Raw genomic sequence first — 21,622 nt, 5'->3', positions numbered from 1 at the left:
GGTCGCCAGCATAGTGACAATTTATGTTGTGTAATAGGCCTAGCTTATACCTTATATAGCGTAGGAACTCCTTCTGTGCACATTTAGAACACCGCCAGAACGTGGATATCACTCGTAAAATGAAACAATATTTCTGTCGGGCGCCTACCATGGACCTCACAGTTGCAAAATGCAACATGAATCAGTTTATATTTGCACAAACAATAACGGACATCAGCTCTTCAACATGGCCCATTAAAATCTAGAAAGTATCATTTTAAATCGTAAAAAACCCTGCTGTCAACAATAAGCTAAAGCAGACATCCATAGACCGGACATGAGGTTAATTTGCGTCATAGGCTACAGATAGTTTCAATTGTAGATAAGCCTCTTTAAAGTTAATAGCAGCCTCCTCGCATTCCGTCTTATTTCGGATTTAAAACGCACAAAAGTGCATTAGAAATGTTATAATTTAAATGGCCATGTAAACGCTATTTCCTCTTTCTAATCTTGCGAACTTCACTACAGTAAAGCTGCATTGCCATTTATTAGCTAGTTTCCCATAACAACCACCACTTAGGCTAGTCGAGGTGATGAGGGTTATTAAGATCGACTTTGAACACAGTGAGCCATACAACTTGACAATTACACTGTATCATAGTGTTAATGTGTTGAGTAAAGCTACACATGTTTAGATTGATTTTGTTACCATGTGTGTTTATTCCTGCTGTTAGCATCTCAGATAATGTTAGCGATTAGCTCACGTTGATATGGCAATAGAAAACACCTTTTAGTTTTTGGTGTAGTCGCTGACGCTGATTGATTGGCTTGTGAACAGGGCAGCTGCTTTGTATTGCTTTGATTGGCTACTGCTAGCCGCAGAGTAGCCTATCAACAAACGTATTGTGAGTTGTAAGTGGTTCTCTTTTCTAGAAATGCCTTGCAATCTTTGGGTGCGCTCGGTTCCCCTCCCGCCCACTCACGTTGATTTCTGCCCGTCCCTATCATGTTACCAACAGTGAAATTGACTCCCGTACCGCAGTACTTCCGCGGGAATACCGTGACCCGTGGTAGTCCCGAAAAATTATCACCCATCAGAGAAACAGGGTCTCCTGCAACACAGACAGAGAATCAAGAAGCTGCAGAACTGCTGCGTGGGTGTTGTGTGGCCAGAATGCACATCCTCGTCGATGTGTCAATGAACCTGAGGCGTGGAAGAGTGGTGTGTTGGACAACACATGGAGCCTGGCGGAACAGCCCTTGAGGATCACCTGGAAGACAGAGAGTGCCTAAACAGTGAGACCGCAAGTGAAGAGAGTGACACAGAAGACCACGAGGATAACATACCTGGAGATGAGACTAGTAGCCAATCGGAATGGCACCATTCTGAGACAGGAGATGACGAAGAGCTGCTGCAAAAATCCATTTGTAGTGATAGTGTGTCAGAAAGCTTATTGGCCCCATCTGAAAGTATCAGTCACTCAGACCAAGCAGACAGATATTCTACTGTAGATCCCAGACAACCCGTAGGACAGATAGTTATTCCAAGTCCCAGCCAGCCCATAGAACCCTTAGAAATAGGCAGAGAATATCCCCTGGGGTAGAGAACTTCCTTGCCAAGGCATCTAGTGAGGGTACAGTGAAGACTAGATCTGGAAGGCTTGTAAAACCTGTAAAGAGACTGCTTCAATGCACTAGTCTAATTATATCCGAGACAGAACAACTAGATGTATTAGCAGACTTGTTTAAAGTCCTATCAGCTCTGATGGGATGTTAATCTCCAGTTATGAATTTATTTATTTTATTTTATTTTTATGTTGTTTTATGTTTAATGTTTAAACCATAGATTATATACGTTGGAGAGAGATGCCATTGGAGACGCGGCGCGCGCTGAGAACGCAATTTAAAAGTGAAAAATACTTAGCGAACGGCTTATTGCCTATCTACCAACATTATATGGGGGAACGGGAACTCATTGTTTTTTTTGTCTTATTGTAGGGCTTGATCTGACTTTATCCCGTGCCTCCCTGTTTTGTGTGTAGCCTACATGTTGGTTGACAACAGGTAATTAGGCTTGTTATGTATTGTTCTTTTATTTTTCTTCTGAGTTGATGTTTATGCTGAGTGAGGCAGGGCTTGATCTGACTTTATCCCGTGCCTCCCTGTTTTGTGTGTACATGTTGGTTGACGACAGGAGCTGCAAACCCCTTAAATAAAAAAAAAAGCAGTTAACGCATTGGTGTGAGCGTCTACGTCCTTTGTGGTGGAGCTGGAGAGATCCGCTACAATTACACCAAGCACAATACAACAAGCAAAATTAGTGATTTTCTTACATTAAATGATGATGTTATTCAGGGCCAGATGTACGTACATTTGCAAACGTAGCGTTATCAGGGTCATGGACAAACCGCAGATTGCGAACGTTGTCAGACCCAAGTTACCGTCGTATTTATCAATCGTTCAATCCATAGCGTAAACCGTGCCTTTCTCTCCCTTTCTCCGCCCATATTCGCAATTGACGAACGTCCACAACTGAATGGCAGAGCCTACATACAAGCACAGTTGAATTAAGTTAACTGATGACAACATTAAATAGAATCAAACGTTTAGCGATCATGAAATAATACCATACATGATAAGATGTCAACTAGCAGGGAGATAATGAAGATCAGTAGTTATACTCAAACTACTTGTGCACGTAGGCTATGGAAGATTGGTCAAATCTAGCAAGTAGAAAAGTTTAAGTGAACGACGTGAAAGTGAAAGTCCAATAAGTTAAGGTTGCTTTTTGATAGTACAAAGACTTACAAAACTGGTGCTCTAAATGGTGATTCGCCGCGCAGCGAAGCGGTCATATAGGTTTAGTCAGTTTTTTTTCTTTTTCGCATGTCCAAATTTCCGTCAAGAATTCCCGGGACACTGTAAGACTGTAAGACCGGGGTACACGAAACTTGGTGGGCATGTAACCCCACATGGATAGCATGGAACCTCCTGTTTTCGTTTTGATCTGTAGCACCCCCCCCCCCCCGCCCCCCCCGCTGGACTGGACCCCCTAAAGGAAGGTAGGGCAGACACAGTTTTCTGTGACTATCTCGAGAACCGTAGGGTTTAGGAGGACCTTTTTTTTTGTATGTTGATCTGATGGGTTGACCTCAGAGATTACTGGACCACAATTCCCCTGCTATCCACACCATTCTTTGCCACCGTGTTCTCTCAGGACTGCCATCTCTTGCTACTTAGAGCTCTGCATTTCACCAGCATGCCCTCAACTGACCCCCTCCAAAAAAATTGATCTGTTTTGACCCCAATTATCACATCTTTCAGCCAGATTTTTTATCCCCACCAAGACCTATTCATTGACGAGTCGATGATGAAGGGCGACTATTCTTCAAACAGTACATTCCATCAAAACAACATAGATGTGGTATCAAACTGTTTGTGTTGTGTGACGTAAAGACAGGGTATGTTCAGAACATGATAATTTACACAGGGAAATCAACAGATATTACTATGTCTGAGGGTGTGTTGATTTCTGGGTCAGTTGTTATCACACTGCTGGAGCCTTTTCTGAATAAAGGTCACATTCTATATGTTGATAATTGGTACACCAGCCTTGCCCTTTTTAATAAGATTTTGCAGCATACAACTGGTGCCTGTGGTACCGTTAGAGACAACAGGAAAGGCATGCCACATTTTCCTAAAAAAATGGGGATGCTGCATTTTTCAATAATGGACAAATGCTAGCTGTGAAATGACATGATAGGCAGGATGTGCATGTTTTGTCCACTGTGCACTTCAGAGACATGGTACCAATGGCCACAGGACAAGGAGTGGTGAAACCAGTCTGTGTGGTTGAATATTACAAGAATATTATGCATTATCTCATTAAATATGCATGATTTTGCATATATTTTCGGTATATATATTTTTTATTTATTAGTTTATTTGTCACGGACAATGCAGTGCACATTATTACATACACATTATTGCTATCACAGTCAATGCCATAACAATGTCTGTAGATGTTACATAAAAGGTTTCTAGCCAGTTGGCTAATTTGCAACCCCAGTCCCTGGTCAGACCTTTCTAAAAACATATTGTAATCTAAAAGTATTCTAAAAAGTGTAATATATATGTGTGCATACACCTCTCTATACACATAGAGACCAACAAAACATGAAGGGTAATGTTAGTGTTCATACCCTAATCATGCACATCAGGACAAACACAACATACGTAGGAACATCACAAACAGCAAGTCACGTAACACAACCCCCAGGCACCCAAATGCCCGCAGACTCTCACTTATACGGACAGCCAGTCACAACATACACAAATTCAATAACGCAGACAGCAAATCACATACAATACAACCCCCAGATTCCTAGCCGCCCGCAAACTCTCACCTATGCAAACAGCCAGTCACACACAACATACAATAACACAGACACAAAACATCACATCACGTACTACACAACCCCCAGATACCCAACCTCCCGCAAACTCTCACCTATGCGAACAGACAGGCATCTACACAGACAGTACAGTAAAACATGTAGTAAAAGTAAAAAGTTGAACAAAATTGAAATACCCAAGTAAAGATGCATGAAAAATCAACTTAAGTACAGTAATTGAGTAAATGTACTCAAGTAATGTCCACCACTGTTGATTACATAGACTCATGCACGGTTACGGTCTCGTGCAGTAGCCTGGTGCACGGTATCCTATAGGGACAGCCTACTTACCAAGTAACAAAACATTTCACTTCACATAACTACCAAGATAACATGACGTTTAACATGACATACTAACAAGGCTCGTTAAAACTAAACTAAAGTGTCAACTAAAGTAAAGTGACCATAGTAAGTTTGTATGGATGCCATTTTCTGCCCAGGGATTGGTAGATTAACCCTTTAGGCGCCAGGTTTTAAAAAAAAAAACATTAGATTTTTACATCAAAATTTCAAAAGGCCATAGCTTGAAAGTGGTCAGAGATAGTCCTACTGTAAATGTAAAAATCATTGAGTATGAACAAAAGTTTATGAAGGGGGTAAATTTACACATCTAATTTGCATATTATGACGTCACTGGATGACAACAACCTCAAATTATGCACATTTCAGTAAATACTGGATCATGAACATATATTTGAGCAGTTTTGCTTACTTTTTTGTCATTTCACCCACATAACACCTGAACAGGAAAGCAGTCACATGTAAACCAACAATAGTAAACTATTACTATAACCACAAACCCTATTCTACTATACAATAAAGTACCCTGGTCAAATCAGTTCCTATTGCGGGTGACTTTGTAGTTCTTCAGAGCCCTATTTTTACTAGCCCTGCTGTCTTTACCACGTCCATTACGGACACTATCATCACCTTTACCACTGGCACCTTCAACTACGTTGGGCAGAGGGTCGACATAAGCATGGTATGCTTAGTGAACACTGTCGCAAAGACGCACCTCCATTCACAGACGCACAGTGACTAGACGATCGCTCATACTCTCCAAAAGGCAGATATTCTCCTTCAGAATCAGACTAGGTAAATAACAGACCCAAGACTTCATCACATGTGAACTTTTTCTTCAACATTTGGTGTATTTCTGCTTCAATTTGTGCAAAACTATGGCCTGCATTGCTTCCTTGTTATGGAGGAAATGCAAGTCTTCTTATGTGTTTCTTGTGTGTAATCGCGTGTAATACCACGTCTACGGACACTATCATCACTATTACTACTGGCACCTACAGCTATGTTGGGCAGAGGGTCGAAACAAGCATGGTATGCTTAGTGAACACTGTCGCAAAGACGCAAAGACGCACCTCCATTCACAGACGCTCCGTGACTATCACTGCCAATAGACGATCGATCATATCCTCCAAAATGCAGATTTTATCCTTTAGAATCAGAATAAAAGACCAGAGACTTCATCACACGTGAACTTTTTTTTCAACATTTGGTGTATTTCTGCTTCAATTTGTGCAAAACTATGGCCCTCATCGCTTCTGCGTTATGGAGGAAATGCACGCCTTCTTCGTGTGTTTCTCGTGTGTTTCTCGCGTGCTTCCTGAAAACTTTTAAAAAAAAGTTTTAGCTTGAATCGAAGCTCTGGGTGTCTGCCAACTAGTGGTGGAGAGTACAAATGAGATTTGTCTCCGTACATGGATCTATTGTCTGTTTTAATCAGTGACGTTGTTTGTCGCAATTTTGCGACTTTGGCTGGTAAAGGGTTAAACCTCTAAGCGCCACGGTCGAGTTTACTCGACAAGATGCAACACTGAATAAAACGGCCGATTTTGTGAAATAGGGTGTTATATTTTGTTTGGCCTCCACTCCACACAGACATGTCATACGTCATCCCCGATTCAGAAAATCGCCATGCTTCTAAACAAAATCTTCGAACTAGAGCGCATTGAATGTATTTGTATTAGGAGTATTTGCAATAGATTATTGTCTAATAGCATCAAAAAAAGTTTACCTGAAATTAAGTGTTGGATCTTCTATTGGCGGACCCTGATTCCGAAGGGGAATATCTGCCTCCAGAAAATAACGGTGGTTCGTTTAGTGGCCAGGCTTCAGATGCGTCCCTGCCTTGCAATGGTGGAGCTAGACAAAGTGAGAGTTTAGCCCTATTATTATATTATAAAACAATGTTATAAGTAATGTAAAAATGCTTATATTTTGACATGTATCTCATCGCAGCAAGCTCATAGCTCTACATGGATTGCATGTGTGTGTAGAGCAGACTATCCTGAATCTGGCAATATCATTGCCATGGTGGAGGGATTCTCTGGGGCTGAGCAATTTACAGACATATGTGGTGTGCGCCTTACAGAAATAAATGCCATTTTTTATTTAGTGATTAAAAATGACCTTTCTGCACTCCATATCAGTGACACGAACTGATCTGACCTGACTTGACCCAAGATTACGTGTTAGCCTGTGTGTGCCTATGGTGTCTGCACTCAGGGGTTTCTTTGTCAAATAAATTGGGATGCAATGTGAGCCTTGAATTGGATGCCATGCAGGAATTTGCTAGGATACTTGGTACCAATGGATAGCCCTGTGTCTCCTCTTTCATCTGATATGCGTGCCATATCTATGTGTTCACGGGTTTGCGAGTAATTCAAACGAGAGTAATGGGTGCGCAGGTGTACGCAGAGAAGTATAGACTGTAAATATGATGCAATTTGATTTTTAATTTTCATACTTTAATGTACAGACAAGTGCATGGTTTCATTGGAAAGCGCCACTTCTGCTCTGTCACGCAATAAAGGTTTCATCTCGCTGCGATGAACAGTTGTGGAGCAATGTAACAGAGAAGAAAGGGTGTGTTTTGACGCACTTCGCGTCAATCAGGTTTTTAAGAGTTAATCATACTGCTTAGGTTGTGCAGAAAAATAATAATAGGAGATAGTCAGTATTCCTGAGACCTCTATGCTGAGTTTTAAGGGGTTAAGGAGGAGTGTGCACTGTTTCAATAGATTTCTTCTCCATCGTCATCATATCAAAATTATTTCAGTCTCTCTCTTTCTCACCCTGTCTCTGTCTCTCTCTCTCAGGCTCTCTGATTGTTTCATCTCAGAGAAGGGTTGTGGTTTTCTGGCTTCAGCTCTGACATCAAACCCCTCCCACCTAAAAGAACTGGATCTGAGCTACAATCATCCTGGGGAATCAGGACTGGAGCTGTTATCTGCTAGACAGAAGGATCCTGTCTGTAAACTGGAGATACTTAAGTATGTTCAGAAAAAACTTCATTGTTGCACATTTAGACAAATGTCTCTATTGTGAATATCATATTATTTTCTTCATATTCAATGTAGTGGCCTATTTTCACAGTTGTATTTTCACAGCTGCTTTACACTGAAGTATATCTTACCTCTTTGATGCAGAATCCAATAATGCAAATAATCCAAATATTTTAAATGTCCCTTAAGGAGAGACACTACAGGTGAATAGGGTAACATTTTTAACAAGCAGATATCACTATGAAACATCCCCAGTTGATTACTTACATATGCAAATTAGGCATTATCTAATTAAATATGCGCTAATTTGCATACATTTTAAAACACGAAAACTGAGCATTGGATACAGCCATGTTCAAAATTATGTTTTCATTGTGTTCAGATATTAGATGGGGGAAATTACAGAGGAATTTATGGATATCTACTTTTGTTATCCTGTAAATCAGAATATGCTGTCAATAAGCTTAAAAATCGATTTTTGCCACGTTTTTAGGCATAAAATGTCATGTAAGTCTGGTTAGGAATGATATATCAACAAACCCCTCTGTAAAAATCTTATAAATATAGTTAGGCAAAAGTCTAGACATTTTTGGTGTATGTAAGTGCTTCTGAAGTGGAGCTTTCGTGCTCAGAGTGTGAGAGAAAACTCATTTTGAGAAATCAGCCTTGAAAGACAGCCAATGAGATTCCGTTCTCAGCCTAGACTCGCCTTTGAACTTTCGCGATTGGTTGCTGATACAAAGGAAGTGTCCATATATGGATCACATAGCGTGATACAGGAAAAAAACAGAGCTGTCCAACGGTATTACACATGATATGTTTTGCATCACAGTCGCAGGAGTGCATGCAAGGTTAGAATGCTAACTGCTGAATTTAGGAGAAATATACAGGCACGAGTAGACACAATGTACTGTAATGAAGTAAACACCTAAATGTGTAAATCAGACTTTTTTTGTTGTAGTAGTGTGATATAATACATGCTAACAAAATAGCTCAAAATCTTGAAATTGACCAGTGCATGAAAAAAAACAATGTTTCCACCTGCTGTGTCTCGCCTTAAGTAAAGAAGTGATTTGAAAATCAAATTTCAAGCAGAAGTTGTCAGACAGACATCTAGGTCAGCAGACAGGGTGGAGTATAATATACACCCTTGTGCAAATTAATTGCAAGGAAATGTGAAAGAAGATGGGGTCCATTTCTCAAAACAACAAAATAAAATTGTGATTATAAGATTCAGGGTTCTCAACAAGTACTCAATTGTTACTGGTGGTCCTTGATCATGCATTAAATAATGGAGTTTCACTGTTGGAAAGCGTATTTGTCATTCAGAGGTAGTCCTCAGATTGCTACCTGGCTCTAATCTAAGTATAGTACTCTACAGTAATCTAAGTTGGGGTGGTTTACTTCATGATTGTCTCCTTCTTAGAACTAGATGGGGCCTTGTGGTACCACCCTGGGGCAAGTGAATGCTTTTGTAGATGATAAAGATAGCTGGAAAGTGTGTTATTTCATTACTTCATTAGATCAGTGGAACTATATATGGCAGGGTTAGGGTTAATAATAATAGGGTTAGGCAGGGTTAATTTTCTGTGGGATAGATAATCACCTTTCATTTCAAAGGTGGCACAGCAGTGGTTGACATCTGTCAAAATGGTATGTGTGTGTGATGTTATTTTTCTTACAGAACTGACCATGCATCTTTAAACAGAGCACGACCACGTTTGCTGATATGTAAGTTTTTGTGGTTTATTCAGTGTTTGTCATCATCCAGATTCACATTTTAGTATGGTATGCTTGAATGGGTGTCTATGGGTGTGTGTGTGTGTGTGTTTGTGATATGCCACAATATATTAGTTCTGTGTTATTGCATGCATGTGCGGGCGTACAGCATAGTGTGGTGAAACAGTTTTAGCATGGCGTGCTTGGAGAAAGTGGTCTTCAAGCAAGTATGTGACTTCCTTTATCAGAATTACATACTAGACCCTATGTAGTCTGGTTTTCTCATTCGCCTTTCTACACTATCTAAACTAGGAATTTCTGGGAAACTATTGACTGGTTTGAATCCTACCTTAAAGTGTGTCTTGGCAGGGACAGGTCTCAAAGGTATCTTTGGTTGACAGGTTCAAGACTGCACACAATTTGAAGTGTAGATTCATTATGACACCCTCTGAATGTATGGCAACATTCATGAAATTCCATTCATGGGGGGGGGGGGGGGGGGGGTCATATCAGCTACACATACGCACACACACACACACACACACACACACACACACACATGCATGCACGTACACACACAGACACACATGCACACATACACACACATACACACACACACACACACACACACACAGTATACATGCACACACAGAAACACACGCACTAACGCACACACACACACACACACACACACACAGAAGCAAACATATACACAAAACAAACACTCTATATATACACACTCATACATACACAAAAGTAAGGGATGGAGAAGCAGATAGACACAAATTGATTTATTTTTGCGGAAAGAATGTGCAGGACTGGGCAGCGGTAATATTTTGTACCGCTCTGCAGAACATCTAGTTCATTCATTGGTGGCTACGATGTTCTCAAAGGCCATTTGAATATCTTGATGCATCTTCTTATCCAGGAAATACTGACGTCATGTCCTGGTAGTGAATGATCCTAAGCCATCCTTCTAATTCATTTGGTGAAATGGAAGGAACGATAGGAGGACTGAGGAACGAAGAGACCGGAGGCATATAGGAGACATATGTTTGAGAAATGACGGTGTGTTCATGTGCATGGGGAAAACATTTTTCCCAGTGAAAACATCATTGTTCACATCACCTCATATGAGAATAAGAGGTTAAAAACTGGGGGTAGATTTTGCTAATTGAGGGTACATTTGCACAAAACCGCCGGGTGAATTTTCTCTTACCGCTTTCACACCTTTAACGACACCAGTAAAGAAAAACCTTGCGTGCACATACAGAGGTGTAACTGGCTAACTATGCTATAGTGCTATGCCAGACCAGTCGATGGTGCCGGCCGTGCAGAGCCTTCATGTTCAATTTGCGTGAATTGCGTAGAAGAAAACATTGTTGAAATAGTTTGTTAAGCAGTCGCATGAAATCAGGAGACTACAGACAATTTGGTTTTCAATTCAACTGTTAAATTAATAAAGTTCATTTTCAAGGTATGTGACTGCTATGTGAAATTTCAAATGCTTAGCCTACGCATTGCATTACAGTGTAGGTCTGAGCACCACTGGAGAAAACATTAACATGCAGTAAGCTAATGTTTAACTAAGTTAAGATAACGTGTGCTTCTAACTTAGCCACAAAAGGCTGATAGGCTACATTGTGCACATAAATCATGACAGGGGAAAGAAAAAGCATTTTAATATGATAAACAAATGGGTTTTTTTTTTTTTGACAAGCAGCGTGTCAGGTCGAATGCCGTGGCTGAGTTGAGAGATGGGGCTATGTCGTCATAAAATTGCCGGCTTCGCACCTAGAGGTGTCTACACAGCGAAAGTTAGCCAGCGGTTTCAAAAATTCCCACTCCGGAAGCCGGTTTAAAAAACTATCGGTTACAGTCTCCTAAACTGCCGGCGTCGTGTACACGCAAGGCGTAACCGATAACAAAACCTCACCAGTTTCATAAAAAAACAGCGTTGTGTAGACGGCCCCTGAGTTGCCCAGATGGGGGACTTGGCACTTTTTAATCACATTGTAGTTCAAATAATTGCACATAGTCCAAGCATGTATTATGTTTTCTATGTCATTAGATAAAATAAATGTTCGATAACAAGTCAAAGAAAATCTTTATGGGATCACATTATTGTATTGTGATGTTTATAATTTCAGGGCATTGCGATACTTTTGAAGTATTGGTGCAACACTAGTCAAAACAAAGGAGAACACGCGCTTAGTTCGTGTAGAGACAGCAGATGCAAGGAAAGTCTAGGCACTCACCCTGACATTAGGTGCACCAGTGCGATTCAGGAAAAATTTTAGTCGCACCTTTAAAAATGATGGTCACACTCTAGAGCCTGACTTATACCAAAGCCTAAAAATGTAATTTAAACATGGACAATTCCCACATATTGACCCTGGTAATGTGGTAATGTTTGCAACTTGTTTTAAAGTTTGCATGGTAGTTCATGATGATTCCAGTATATAAAAATATTTTTTTGGTCTATCTAGTCATATATTGTTGCTAATAAATCTCTGCAAACTTGTTTGAAACCGAAAGTTGACAGACATAGGAGGGAACTTTTCACCATGCCAGCTTGCGTTTCCGCGTATGCTCTTGTGTTTTCATTCCTCCTCTCTCCTCGTTCTCACCTCCTCTGGTTGCAGTTTGGCAAATGAGGCATCCCTGAGCTCTGAATGAATGCTGGGGCACAAGCTGGAGGACCAAGGATCGAGGAGATGCCACATGCAAATAGATGTTTGGGATGCACCCAACATGAGCATGGAAATATTACCTTTTGTTGGCAAAATGGTTCCATTTCCATGCTTTAGAGCCTATGTAGATCATGTTTCATCCTTCCTTTCCACACTCTTTCTCCTCTCTCCACCTCCTCACTCTCTCACTGCTTCTTCTCTTTTACCTCTCCACTCCGGTTCCTCCTCCCGCTCTACATCTTTCTCTCTCTCTCTCTCTATTTATCTTTCTCATCTCTCCATCACTCTTCCATCTTCCTCCTATTGGACCCTTCCTCCTCCTCTATTTCCTCTCTCTCTGTTCCCTTTCTTTCTTCATTATTTCTCTCTTTCTGCCCTGTGTATGTGTTTGTTTGTGGTGTGCAGGAATGTGTATGTGTGTGTGTGTGTGTGTGTCACTCCCCATATCCTGATGAGGTTTTCTCTCCTCTCTCCTTTCCATTTGTCTACAGATGCCTCGGAGCTCACACTGGACCCAAACACAGCATACAGATATCTCTCTCTCTCTGTGGGGAACAGAAAGGTGACATGTGTGAGAGATGAACAGCCATATCCTGACCACCCAGAGAGATTTGACAGGTGGTTTCAGGTGTTGTGTAGAGAGAGTCTGTCTGGACGCTGCTACTGGGAGGCTGAGTGGAGTGGGGATGGAGCTGGTATAGCTGTGACCTATAAAAGCATCAAGAGGAAAGGGGGGGATAATGACATCATTATGGGATGTAATGCCAAGTCCTGGAGTCTGAACTGCACTCCTGACAGTTACCTTGTCTGGCACAATAATAATTATACTGCCATACCTGCCCCCTCCTCCTGCTCCAGAAGAGTAGGAGTGTACCTGGACTGGCCGGCCGGCACTCTGTCCTTCTACAGCGTCTCCTCTGACACACTCACCCACCTGCACACATTCCACTCCACATTCACTGAGCCCCTCTGTCCAGGGTTTTGGACTGTCTCCTCAATGTCCCTGTGCCAGATCTCATAAGCTCCTCCTCCAACAGGTACTTCCACCTGTCACCTGTTCATACCGCTCTCTCACTCCACTCCTGTCTCTCTCTCTTCCCCCACTCTTTTCTCAGGTTTCTTCCTCCTTTCTCTCTACCCCCTTTCTTCCTCACTTCCCTCTCTCATTCTCTATTTCTCCTCCATCTGTCATCTGTCCTTCTGAGGTCATCTCTATGTTCCCCGGGTCCTATGTTCCCCGCTACCGGGGAACATAGGACCCTTTTTTGAAAAAAAGGGTCCTATGTTCCCCGCTGCTTCCAAGTAGACTGCAGCAGCACGGCAAGGCGCTGACTGGACGCTGCTACTGGGAGGCAGAGTGGAACGGCTTATCGGTCTACATCGGAGCAGCATACAGGAAACAAGGAATAAAGGAGAGAGACTGTCGTCTGGGACTCAACGACACATCCTGGGGCCTGCTGTGTTTGTCATTTGTCAGGTTAGACAAGCAGAACTACACTGCCAGCCATGACCGTAAGGCCTTCCCCAAAGTTTCAACTATGTTAACACGTCAACAGAGTAAGAGTGTTTCTAGACAGGGAGGCCGGAACTCTGTTCTTCTACAGAGAGGACCTCTATGCAGGGTTTGGCTTTGTTTCTTCTCTGTCAACATTTATAGATCCCAGTTCAGTTACAATTTCTCTCTGTCAGGTTTGAGAGGTGTTTAACACACACTGCCATCTACAGGTAGTATCAAAAACAACAAACAACAGGCAACAAACTAAAATGGGTAGTTTCACAATTATTATCCACATGTATGGCTACGTATGTGTGGTACATGGATTTTGAGATACACACATACACGTTTTCTTTTAGCACTATTAACTTTAAAACTACTGCCTACTTGGACTGCCTGGAATTGTTTGTCATTTTCTTTACATAATGTTCATAATAGAGGTCTCAATAAACCATACAAACAAGTCAAACCAAAGCAGTGATTTACTATAATGTGTGTGTGTGTGTGTGTGTGTGTGTGTGTGTGGTCCTATTATACTCAGTGAAGATGTTCCATTCCTCATTCAATTGGTTGGGGACTTCCCATAGGTAAACTAAAGAACTTTGCATGACATCCCTGCGTCCTGTCGTTACAACCTATGTGTTATGCGTCTCCCTTTGATTGGTTTGTTTACATGTCTGACGTTGACATTTTCCTACCTAAAACACCTCTTTTTCTTATGGTTTCACATAGCCTACCACTGCTGCCGCAGATTTCTTTTTAGCTTCAGAATTCAGATAGCATTGCTCTGCTGTCCTTCGTATCCCCTCTCTATCCTCTCAAAAAATGTTTTAGATGTCAGTATTTTAGATCAGATTGTCAGACCAGATTCTAATTAAATGGACTAGCCTATCTCCTCTCCCTTTATGCGTCCACGGCTCATTTTAGGCTATTTATTATCCGTTATTTGATAGCTAGCTGCTTCAAGTTCCTGTAATTGGTCCGAAAGTCTGAACCATCCAAAAAGTGTTTTCATACTGCAAATAAACTGAACCATGGGTTAGGTCGGACCAAATATTGGTCTTTTGATCTGGACCTTGGTCCGTGGCACCTTTCTCACCTACAATTTTGGTTCGGACCAAACTGGAAAGTCCAAAGGTTTGGACCAAATGAGGTAGATGTGAAAGCCCCCACTTCTTTCCGCCACATATCAACACATTTCTAAACTTGCAGGACAAACTGCCATTACTAGTTCTAAATGGATAGTTGCTATGGCCAAAGGCCAGTCGTTAGTTCTAAATGGATGGTTGCTAATTAAGTATGCACATGCCCTTGTTATTTTACCACAGTTCTCTGAAGGAGATTAAACCAGGAAGTGGTTCAGCAAACGTCCACAGATCAGGTCTGGTTCCGTTTCAAACATAAGATAGCCTAGCCGCAAGTGCTTTTGAAGGCATGACTATTCCCTGCAGCAACGGTTGCCACTTGTAAACAAAAATAACGGTAGGTAACAGATGAACAATGCAGGACATTCTTATCTATCTATATTCTTAAGTGGGAAATAAAGAAGTTCCTATAAGAAATATGACAGTTATTAAAAAAAATATTGGTGAATATCATTTAAGAAGATTCTTAGGAACTTCTTATTTATTTTCTTAGGAATACAGTTAAGAAAATGTTTGTGAATCCGACCCCTGATGCTTTGTTCGGCTTTGTACTCTTCAGAATGATTTCAACCTCGGTGTCCATACTATCATTGACATGAGCTTGGCTGTTAGCTCCTCCCTCTCCTGTGTATAATCAGGCTGGTCAAACCTGCAGTAGAATTGATCGAGGTCCTCTGCCATAGTTACACAGTCTTCTGTCCCATTAGTGGATGGTGTTGAATTATTGGGGAGACGTTTAGGAGAGTGGGTGCACACATCCAAGGAAGAGAGAGAGACACCAAGTGCCTTCTTTTGTTTACATCAAAAGACTCACCACATCAAAGGCATGAAATCAGAACTCCACTGTAACTTCCATTGTGTTTGACTGGACTGATGATTGACTATGAGACTTGGATGTGGATGAAGAAGCTTTTATTTGCCTGCATGGGTCAGGAAATACATGACTGAAAATGAGAGCATTTAGAGAGGGTTACATTACTCTTGATATGCTTTACAAGTTTCTAAAATTATTACTAATTCCAATTACTTTATTAGGACAATTACTTGTATTACAAAAGTATGGGGTGTGTCAATAAAATAATGCATTCCATTAGGAATAATGTGGCATAAAATTACTTAGCGTATATTTCTAATCTGTCTGTTAAAACATAGTCATTTAATCTAAATTCTTATATGGTGATTATACAGTAAAATACATAAAAACAATACAATATGAAAACATTCAATAAGACTAGTGTTAATTTTGTCACCTATTTTTAATTTAGTCTTAGTCTTAGTCTTGTGACTTTTTAGTCTTTGTCATATTTAGTCATTCAAATATCATTTTTGTTAGTCAAGTTTTAGTCGACTAAAAGTCTCGTCATTTTAGTCTAGTTTTAGTCAAAAGAAAACTAAAGGTATCTTAGTCTTAGTCAGTTTTAGTCAAGACATTTTAGTCTTTTTTTTATAACAAATTATTTCTGATGAGTATTTGAGTCAAATAGTGTTTCACACATCTCAATTTTCCAACAATATTATGTGTCCACAGGGCTACTCGTCTGTTATAATTACTCATTCTGATTTTTTGTCAGTCAGTATGTTTACATGCACAGGTAAGTTGAGCTATAGTTATAGCTCGGCTGGGATTTGACCATAGACAGTAAAAGATTTGACTGAACCAATGTCATATTCATAGACCAGTGTTTCTCAAAGTGTGGTCCGGGGATCACTGGTGGTTCGCAAGCTATCCCAAGTGGTCCGCGAGCAGACGTGGTAAAATATAATATAGATGAGTTGTTTGCAATATTGAACCAACTTGTATGTAAAAACAGTTCTGCAACACTGTCTATGTAAGATATGCCAGTTTAAATCATACAGTATGAATCCACACAATAAGCAAAGTGCAAAGACAATATGCAAGGTGGTTCAGTGAGTATGCCTATTGTGTAGACTAATTATAGGCTACTGTTGAAGTAGGTCTAATCTTCTTTTTTTTTTTAGCTAGGGTTAGTTAAGTGGTCCTGAAACTGAAAAAGTTTGAGAAACACTGTTGTAGGCCAAAGTATTAATGTTTTACTCCACCTCGCTAGATGGCGATATGCACCCAAACACAACACATTTCCCAAACAGACTCTCCATTTTAGCCATAGCTAACTTGCTAGCGAACTTTCCATATTAAGTATAAGTATATATTTTTTTTTTGATCTTGTGAGGGAAATTTGGTCTCTGCATTTAACCCAATCGGTGAATTAGTGAAACACAAACAGCACACAGTGAGGTGAAGCACACACTAATCCCGGCACAGTGAGCTTCCTGCTACAATGGCTGCGCTCGGGGAGCAGTGAGGGGTTAGGTGCCTTGCTCAAGGGCACTTCAGCCGCAGCCCATTGGTCGGGGCTCGAACCGGCAACCCTCCGGTTACAAGTCCAGAGTGCTAACCAGTGGGCCACGGCTGCTCGTATAAGTATTAGCTTACTTGCTAGCAAACTTTGCATCATCAGTCTAACTAGTTAAATAGTTGACATTACATGATGAACATTTTTGTATGGACATTCTGGGGGATGTTAATTTGTATGAGAGAAGCTTCAACTTCTGGGTATGTAGCATTGTGGCATTAGCTTAGGTAGTTAGCTTGCTAACTCTGACAGAAATCTCCAGTGTTCTTGTTCCATGTAGTTTCGTGTTGCAGCCACAGGGTTGCAGCAACAGCACGTAGACTAGCCTACAGGAAAGCTGCTGCGTATGAACTCATTCGGAATATTTTGAAAACGTACCAGCTAGATATTCTGTCTTCTCATTTTGTAGACGAAAATGAAGAGAGATTTTATCTTAGTTTTTATTTCATGCAAAACATTTTAGTCTCGTCTTTTTTCGTCAACAATAATGTATCTTAAGATAGTCAGTGTTTCAGGACATTACTGCCGTCTCGTCATCGTCTCGTCTTAGTCATGAAAACAAAGGTTGTTGACGAACATATTTCCTCTCGTCTAGTCTGACGAAATTAACACTAAATAAGACAGTGAATTCGATATACCACATACAAATACAAACACTACTTCAGCCAGCGCTCATAAGGAGGTAACCACTCCACCCTTGTGGTCATACAGTGGTACTGCATTTAGAATGTGACAAATAATGTGGCAAACTACATAAAAATTGGCTAGCGTAAGATAGCCTAATCATCTTTGCAGCAACTGTGCTGGCCTACATAGGGATAAGCCTATATTTTTTCAGACTACATAAAAAACACAGTTTTACCTACAAAAGATTACACATCAATATCAATATATGTAGGCAAATTCAAATGAAAAAAAAAAAAACACTGCGAAAAAGTTGCTTCCTAAGCAGGATTCGAACCTTCCACTCAAAAGATGTAATAGTGGCATGATTGACTTGCCATACTATGGATACTCCTCTTCCACGCTCGCTTCAGCATGTGCTGCCCAAACTGTAAACAAGTACACACACACACACACACACACACACACACAGAGGACAACAAAAGTGAGACACACCAGCCAATTCATGCCCATGGCCGAATGCACATGTGAGAAAATTGCACTTACACCAAGTCACTTTCACTTCTGTGGCTGAACAACTAACATGCAGTAGGAATTGATGAGGTCAGATGTACCGATGCTTATGTTTAAAGGAAAATTCCGGTATTTAGCACTTTGAGTCCCTTTTCTGGTTTGTTTTGGATGAAAACTCGTTGAGAAAACGTTAACACCACTAACCACTCGGTGAGTTGCACAGTTCTGAAAACAAACGTTAAGGGTTGTTTTAGGACGTGTTTGAGTATGCCTGTTGGCAGCCACTCTGAGAAGTCAAAGGCGATTCAAAACGAAGTCTAAGCTTTAGACTAGCCTATTGACTTCTGAGTGAATGGTGGAATTGCCAAATGTAGCCAAGAAAGAGATAGTTTTGGAGGTGCACACAGCCCTCCGTCCAGACATTGTCTTGTGGTCAACTGAGGGCAAGAAAATAATCCTGGTTGAGCTGACAGTGCCTTGAGAGGAGGGATGTGATGTTGCCCATAAGAGGAAGGCCTTGAAGTATCCTTCTTCAGGATTGCAAGAACAAGGGATGGCAGCCATGGCTGTTCCCAGTAGAGGTCGGCTGCAGAGGTTTCCCCGCCAAATCAACCTGGCGGCTCTGGGCCTGGACGAAATTAGCAAAAAACAAGCAGCTCGTCAGATGGGGGCTAGCTACCAAAGAACTCCTGTTGGATATGGAGTAGACGGGAGGAGGAAAGCTGGAAGCCAGGAGCAGAAGAGCAGTGATCTGGCAATCACTGCTGGCCCACCAGCTGGAGAGTTGTGGTTGAGGGCCGAAACACTCAGTGAAGGCCACCTGATGACATCTGCTCCTGGCTGAAGGCTATAAGGTAACTGTAAGAATACACCCCACCAGGTGTATGTCACAAGTACCAGTTACTATCTTACCTTTATACTGTAAGGTCTACAGAAAGTTTTCCAGATATTACGGAGTTCCACATTGGGCTACTTCGAAGCATAATGTTCGAAGCAATGTTAATGCACCAAATCCGAGGCTTTTGTGCTAGGGAACGTGAGGCGAAATGACATTGGTGGTAACCCTGTACATAGCCTAATGCTGTCATCAGCAGCATAACCTACTGTATATAAAAGTATGATAGGCTATATTATCATGTGCTGCATCCAGCTATGGATTCAAATGTCTAAGCAATGGCCTATTCTAAAACGTCCATTCCATGAATGAATGTCATATTTTTTTCATGCACATCTGTGCAGTGAGAAGCTCTCATCTGATTTCATTCTTTTTGGTTGGGTATGAAATGATGGGACGGTGGTAAGAAGTGGGGAAAGCTGTCTGTGGAGTTTGCACTCTTGAACACCTGGGAGTAGGGATGTAACTGTTACCGGTGTATCGGTAAACCACAATAAAATTCTCGACGATAACAATTACCGTTTTGAAACGAGTGTGGAATTCTTTCCAGCATCATCTGAGACCCCCAAAGTAGGTGCACAGGCACAGCATGCAACGTGTTTGCAATCATCCTATCAGGTGCCACTGTAGTGGCACCTGATTTCAAACACAAATAAACCTAGCTAGATTTGTGGATCTGCGGTGCATTTTGCAGGCCTGCTCTCACAGGAATGGTTCTCCATTGATATGAATAGGGTAGGATAAGTGGCATAATACTTTTGAACGTTTTAACTTTTTTACCACTCTTTTTGTAACTTTGGCATATGCGCCTATTACGAGACTAGTCATCGTTGGCAGCAAGATCACATTCTGTCACCTTTTTCTGCTTGTCGTTCTACTTGTGACATCAATAGAACACTGCAAAACTCATTATTTGATTGGTCAGGAGCTCTTTTTCACATGCGAAAATTCACATCAAACGAGACTGTTCCAATTTTTTTATTTTTTTTTTTCATCGCAACAAATTTTGTCCTCGGTGTGTACAGATTAATTAGAATACATGTGTTTAATAGCCTGCATCATTTTGTGCAAATATTTTGTCGGACTTGGTGTGTACGGGCCTTAAAGGTTAACATGTTTTATGACACAATTTCTCTGGGCCTACAGACTCAGCCAGCAGAAGAAAAACATAGCTATCAGTGGAAAGCCCTAGCCTAGAAATCTAGACGCATCCTAGCGGCAGCAAAAAACGTATTACTTTAGTGTAAATATTGACAACAATTGATGACAATCAGTGATTAAGGTGGTTGTGTCCTCACCAGAGGCGTGTCCGTGTGGGGTTTGGGCTTGGGCTCAGGGAAAGGCAGGTCGAAGTTGCCCTGGTTCTCGCTCTCCTCGCGGCGCCTGTTGCGGGCAAACTTGTTCTTCAGGGCCTCAGCTATGAAGCTAGCATCATCTGTCGGGTTGGTGGGCTTTCGCTTGGTGTGGCCTTCCTCTGGCCGCCTGGACACACACACAGATTACTTGTTTTAAACAGTAAAGAAACATTTCTGATGATTGATTATGAGTAGGCCTATACAGTATAGAAGGTAATGGATAAGTTATCAGTTGTGATTTTAAGCAGATAGCTGCATTTGTATGGCATATTAGAAAGTTAAGGTTGAACAGTCCTGTTTTTTTTTCTTTTTTGCTTAAGAAGGTTCTTAACCACTTTTTAAGTCTCAGATGTATGAACGTGGCAACTACAAGCTGGTCAAATTCTATAAATGACCCCTGGGAACACCACAGGTCAAGAACGTTGGTGTTGAGAGAGTGTTGGTGATGACAACAAAGAAGCTCCTTTCTTGTAGATATGATTTGAGCCAGTTGATAACTATGCCTGTAAATCGAATCCAGTGTTCTAGTCTGTGTAGTAAAATATTGTGATCAACAAGGTCAGATGCTGCACCAATGTCCAGTAGCACTAGGACTGATGTTTTACCTGAATCTGTATTGAAGCATTAGGTTATTCTTCTTGAAAAGTGGCTTTACAACAGCTGTTTTCATTTACTTAGGAAAAGTGCCTGACATTTACATATGAAGGACATCTGCTGCTATAAGGTGAAAAACAGTTTTGAAGAAATTGATAGGCAGAGTGTCTAAGCCACATGTGGAAGAGCTGAGATTCTGTGCCGTGATTTTACTAAGTGTTTTGTAGTCTATCAAGCTTCAAGCATCTAGCATCAAGTTCAATTTCCCTCTATTTGTAGCTGGAAGTTCCAGATGTTGAATTAGTAATTGATTAATTATTTTATTCCAAAAGGAAATACAATAATGTTGTAGTAACAACAAATGATCCAACATGACTCAAATCAATAATATCCACTATCGCATTAATACATAGCCTAGTCTAGATCAGTCAGATTATTTTAGCACTGTTGTTTTCTTTTCCTAAATCCTTATGACTTCTGAA

At 41.0% G+C, this 21,622-nt stretch overlaps 4 protein-coding genes across 16 annotated transcripts in view; 2 read left to right on the top strand and 2 right to left on the bottom strand.

Annotated features, from left to right (window-relative positions):
• LOC121719407 (NACHT, LRR and PYD domains-containing protein 3-like) overlaps positions 1-14,130 on the top strand; it is an 851,137-nt gene extending 837,007 nt beyond the window's left edge. For all 10 annotated transcript variants that reach the window (XM_042105004.1, XM_042105008.1, XM_042105006.1 and 7 more), the window contains 3 exons: positions 7,547-7,720; positions 9,417-9,463; positions 12,636-14,130. In XM_042105004.1, the coding sequence (XP_041960938.1) occupies positions 7,547-7,720; positions 9,417-9,463; positions 12,636-13,165 (751 nt within the window). In that variant the 3' untranslated portion in view covers positions 13,166-14,130. The remainder of the gene's footprint in view (positions 1-7,546; positions 7,721-9,416; positions 9,464-12,635) is intronic.
• LOC121719384 (NACHT, LRR and PYD domains-containing protein 3-like) overlaps positions 1-21,622 on the bottom strand; it is a 289,755-nt gene that overhangs the window by 50,061 nt on the left and 218,072 nt on the right. The gene's annotated exons all lie outside the window — the stretch shown is intronic.
• Positions 1-21,622, top strand: part of LOC121719397 (NACHT, LRR and PYD domains-containing protein 12-like) — a 220,791-nt gene that overhangs the window by 75,419 nt on the left and 123,750 nt on the right. The window lies entirely within an intron of this gene.
• LOC121719504 (mitochondrial fission regulator 1-like) overlaps positions 17,761-21,622 on the bottom strand; it is a 15,603-nt gene continuing 11,741 nt past the window's right edge. For all 3 annotated transcript variants that reach the window (XM_042105213.1, XM_042105215.1, XM_042105214.1), the window contains 2 exons: positions 20,490-20,673; positions 17,761-18,211 (listed from right to left, as the gene is read on the bottom strand). In XM_042105213.1, coding sequence (XP_041961147.1) covers positions 18,128-18,211; positions 20,490-20,673 — 268 coding nt within the window. In that variant the 3' untranslated portion in view covers positions 17,761-18,127. The remainder of the gene's footprint in view (positions 18,212-20,489; positions 20,674-21,622) is intronic.

Source organism: Alosa sapidissima, chromosome 9, assembly GCF_018492685.1.
Source record: "Alosa sapidissima isolate fAloSap1 chromosome 9, fAloSap1.pri, whole genome shotgun sequence".
NCBI classification, from domain to species: domain Eukaryota; kingdom Metazoa; phylum Chordata; class Actinopteri; order Clupeiformes; family Clupeidae; genus Alosa; species Alosa sapidissima.
Note: the sequence above shows the minus strand (reverse complement) of the source record. Positions and strands in the feature narration are given on the sequence as shown.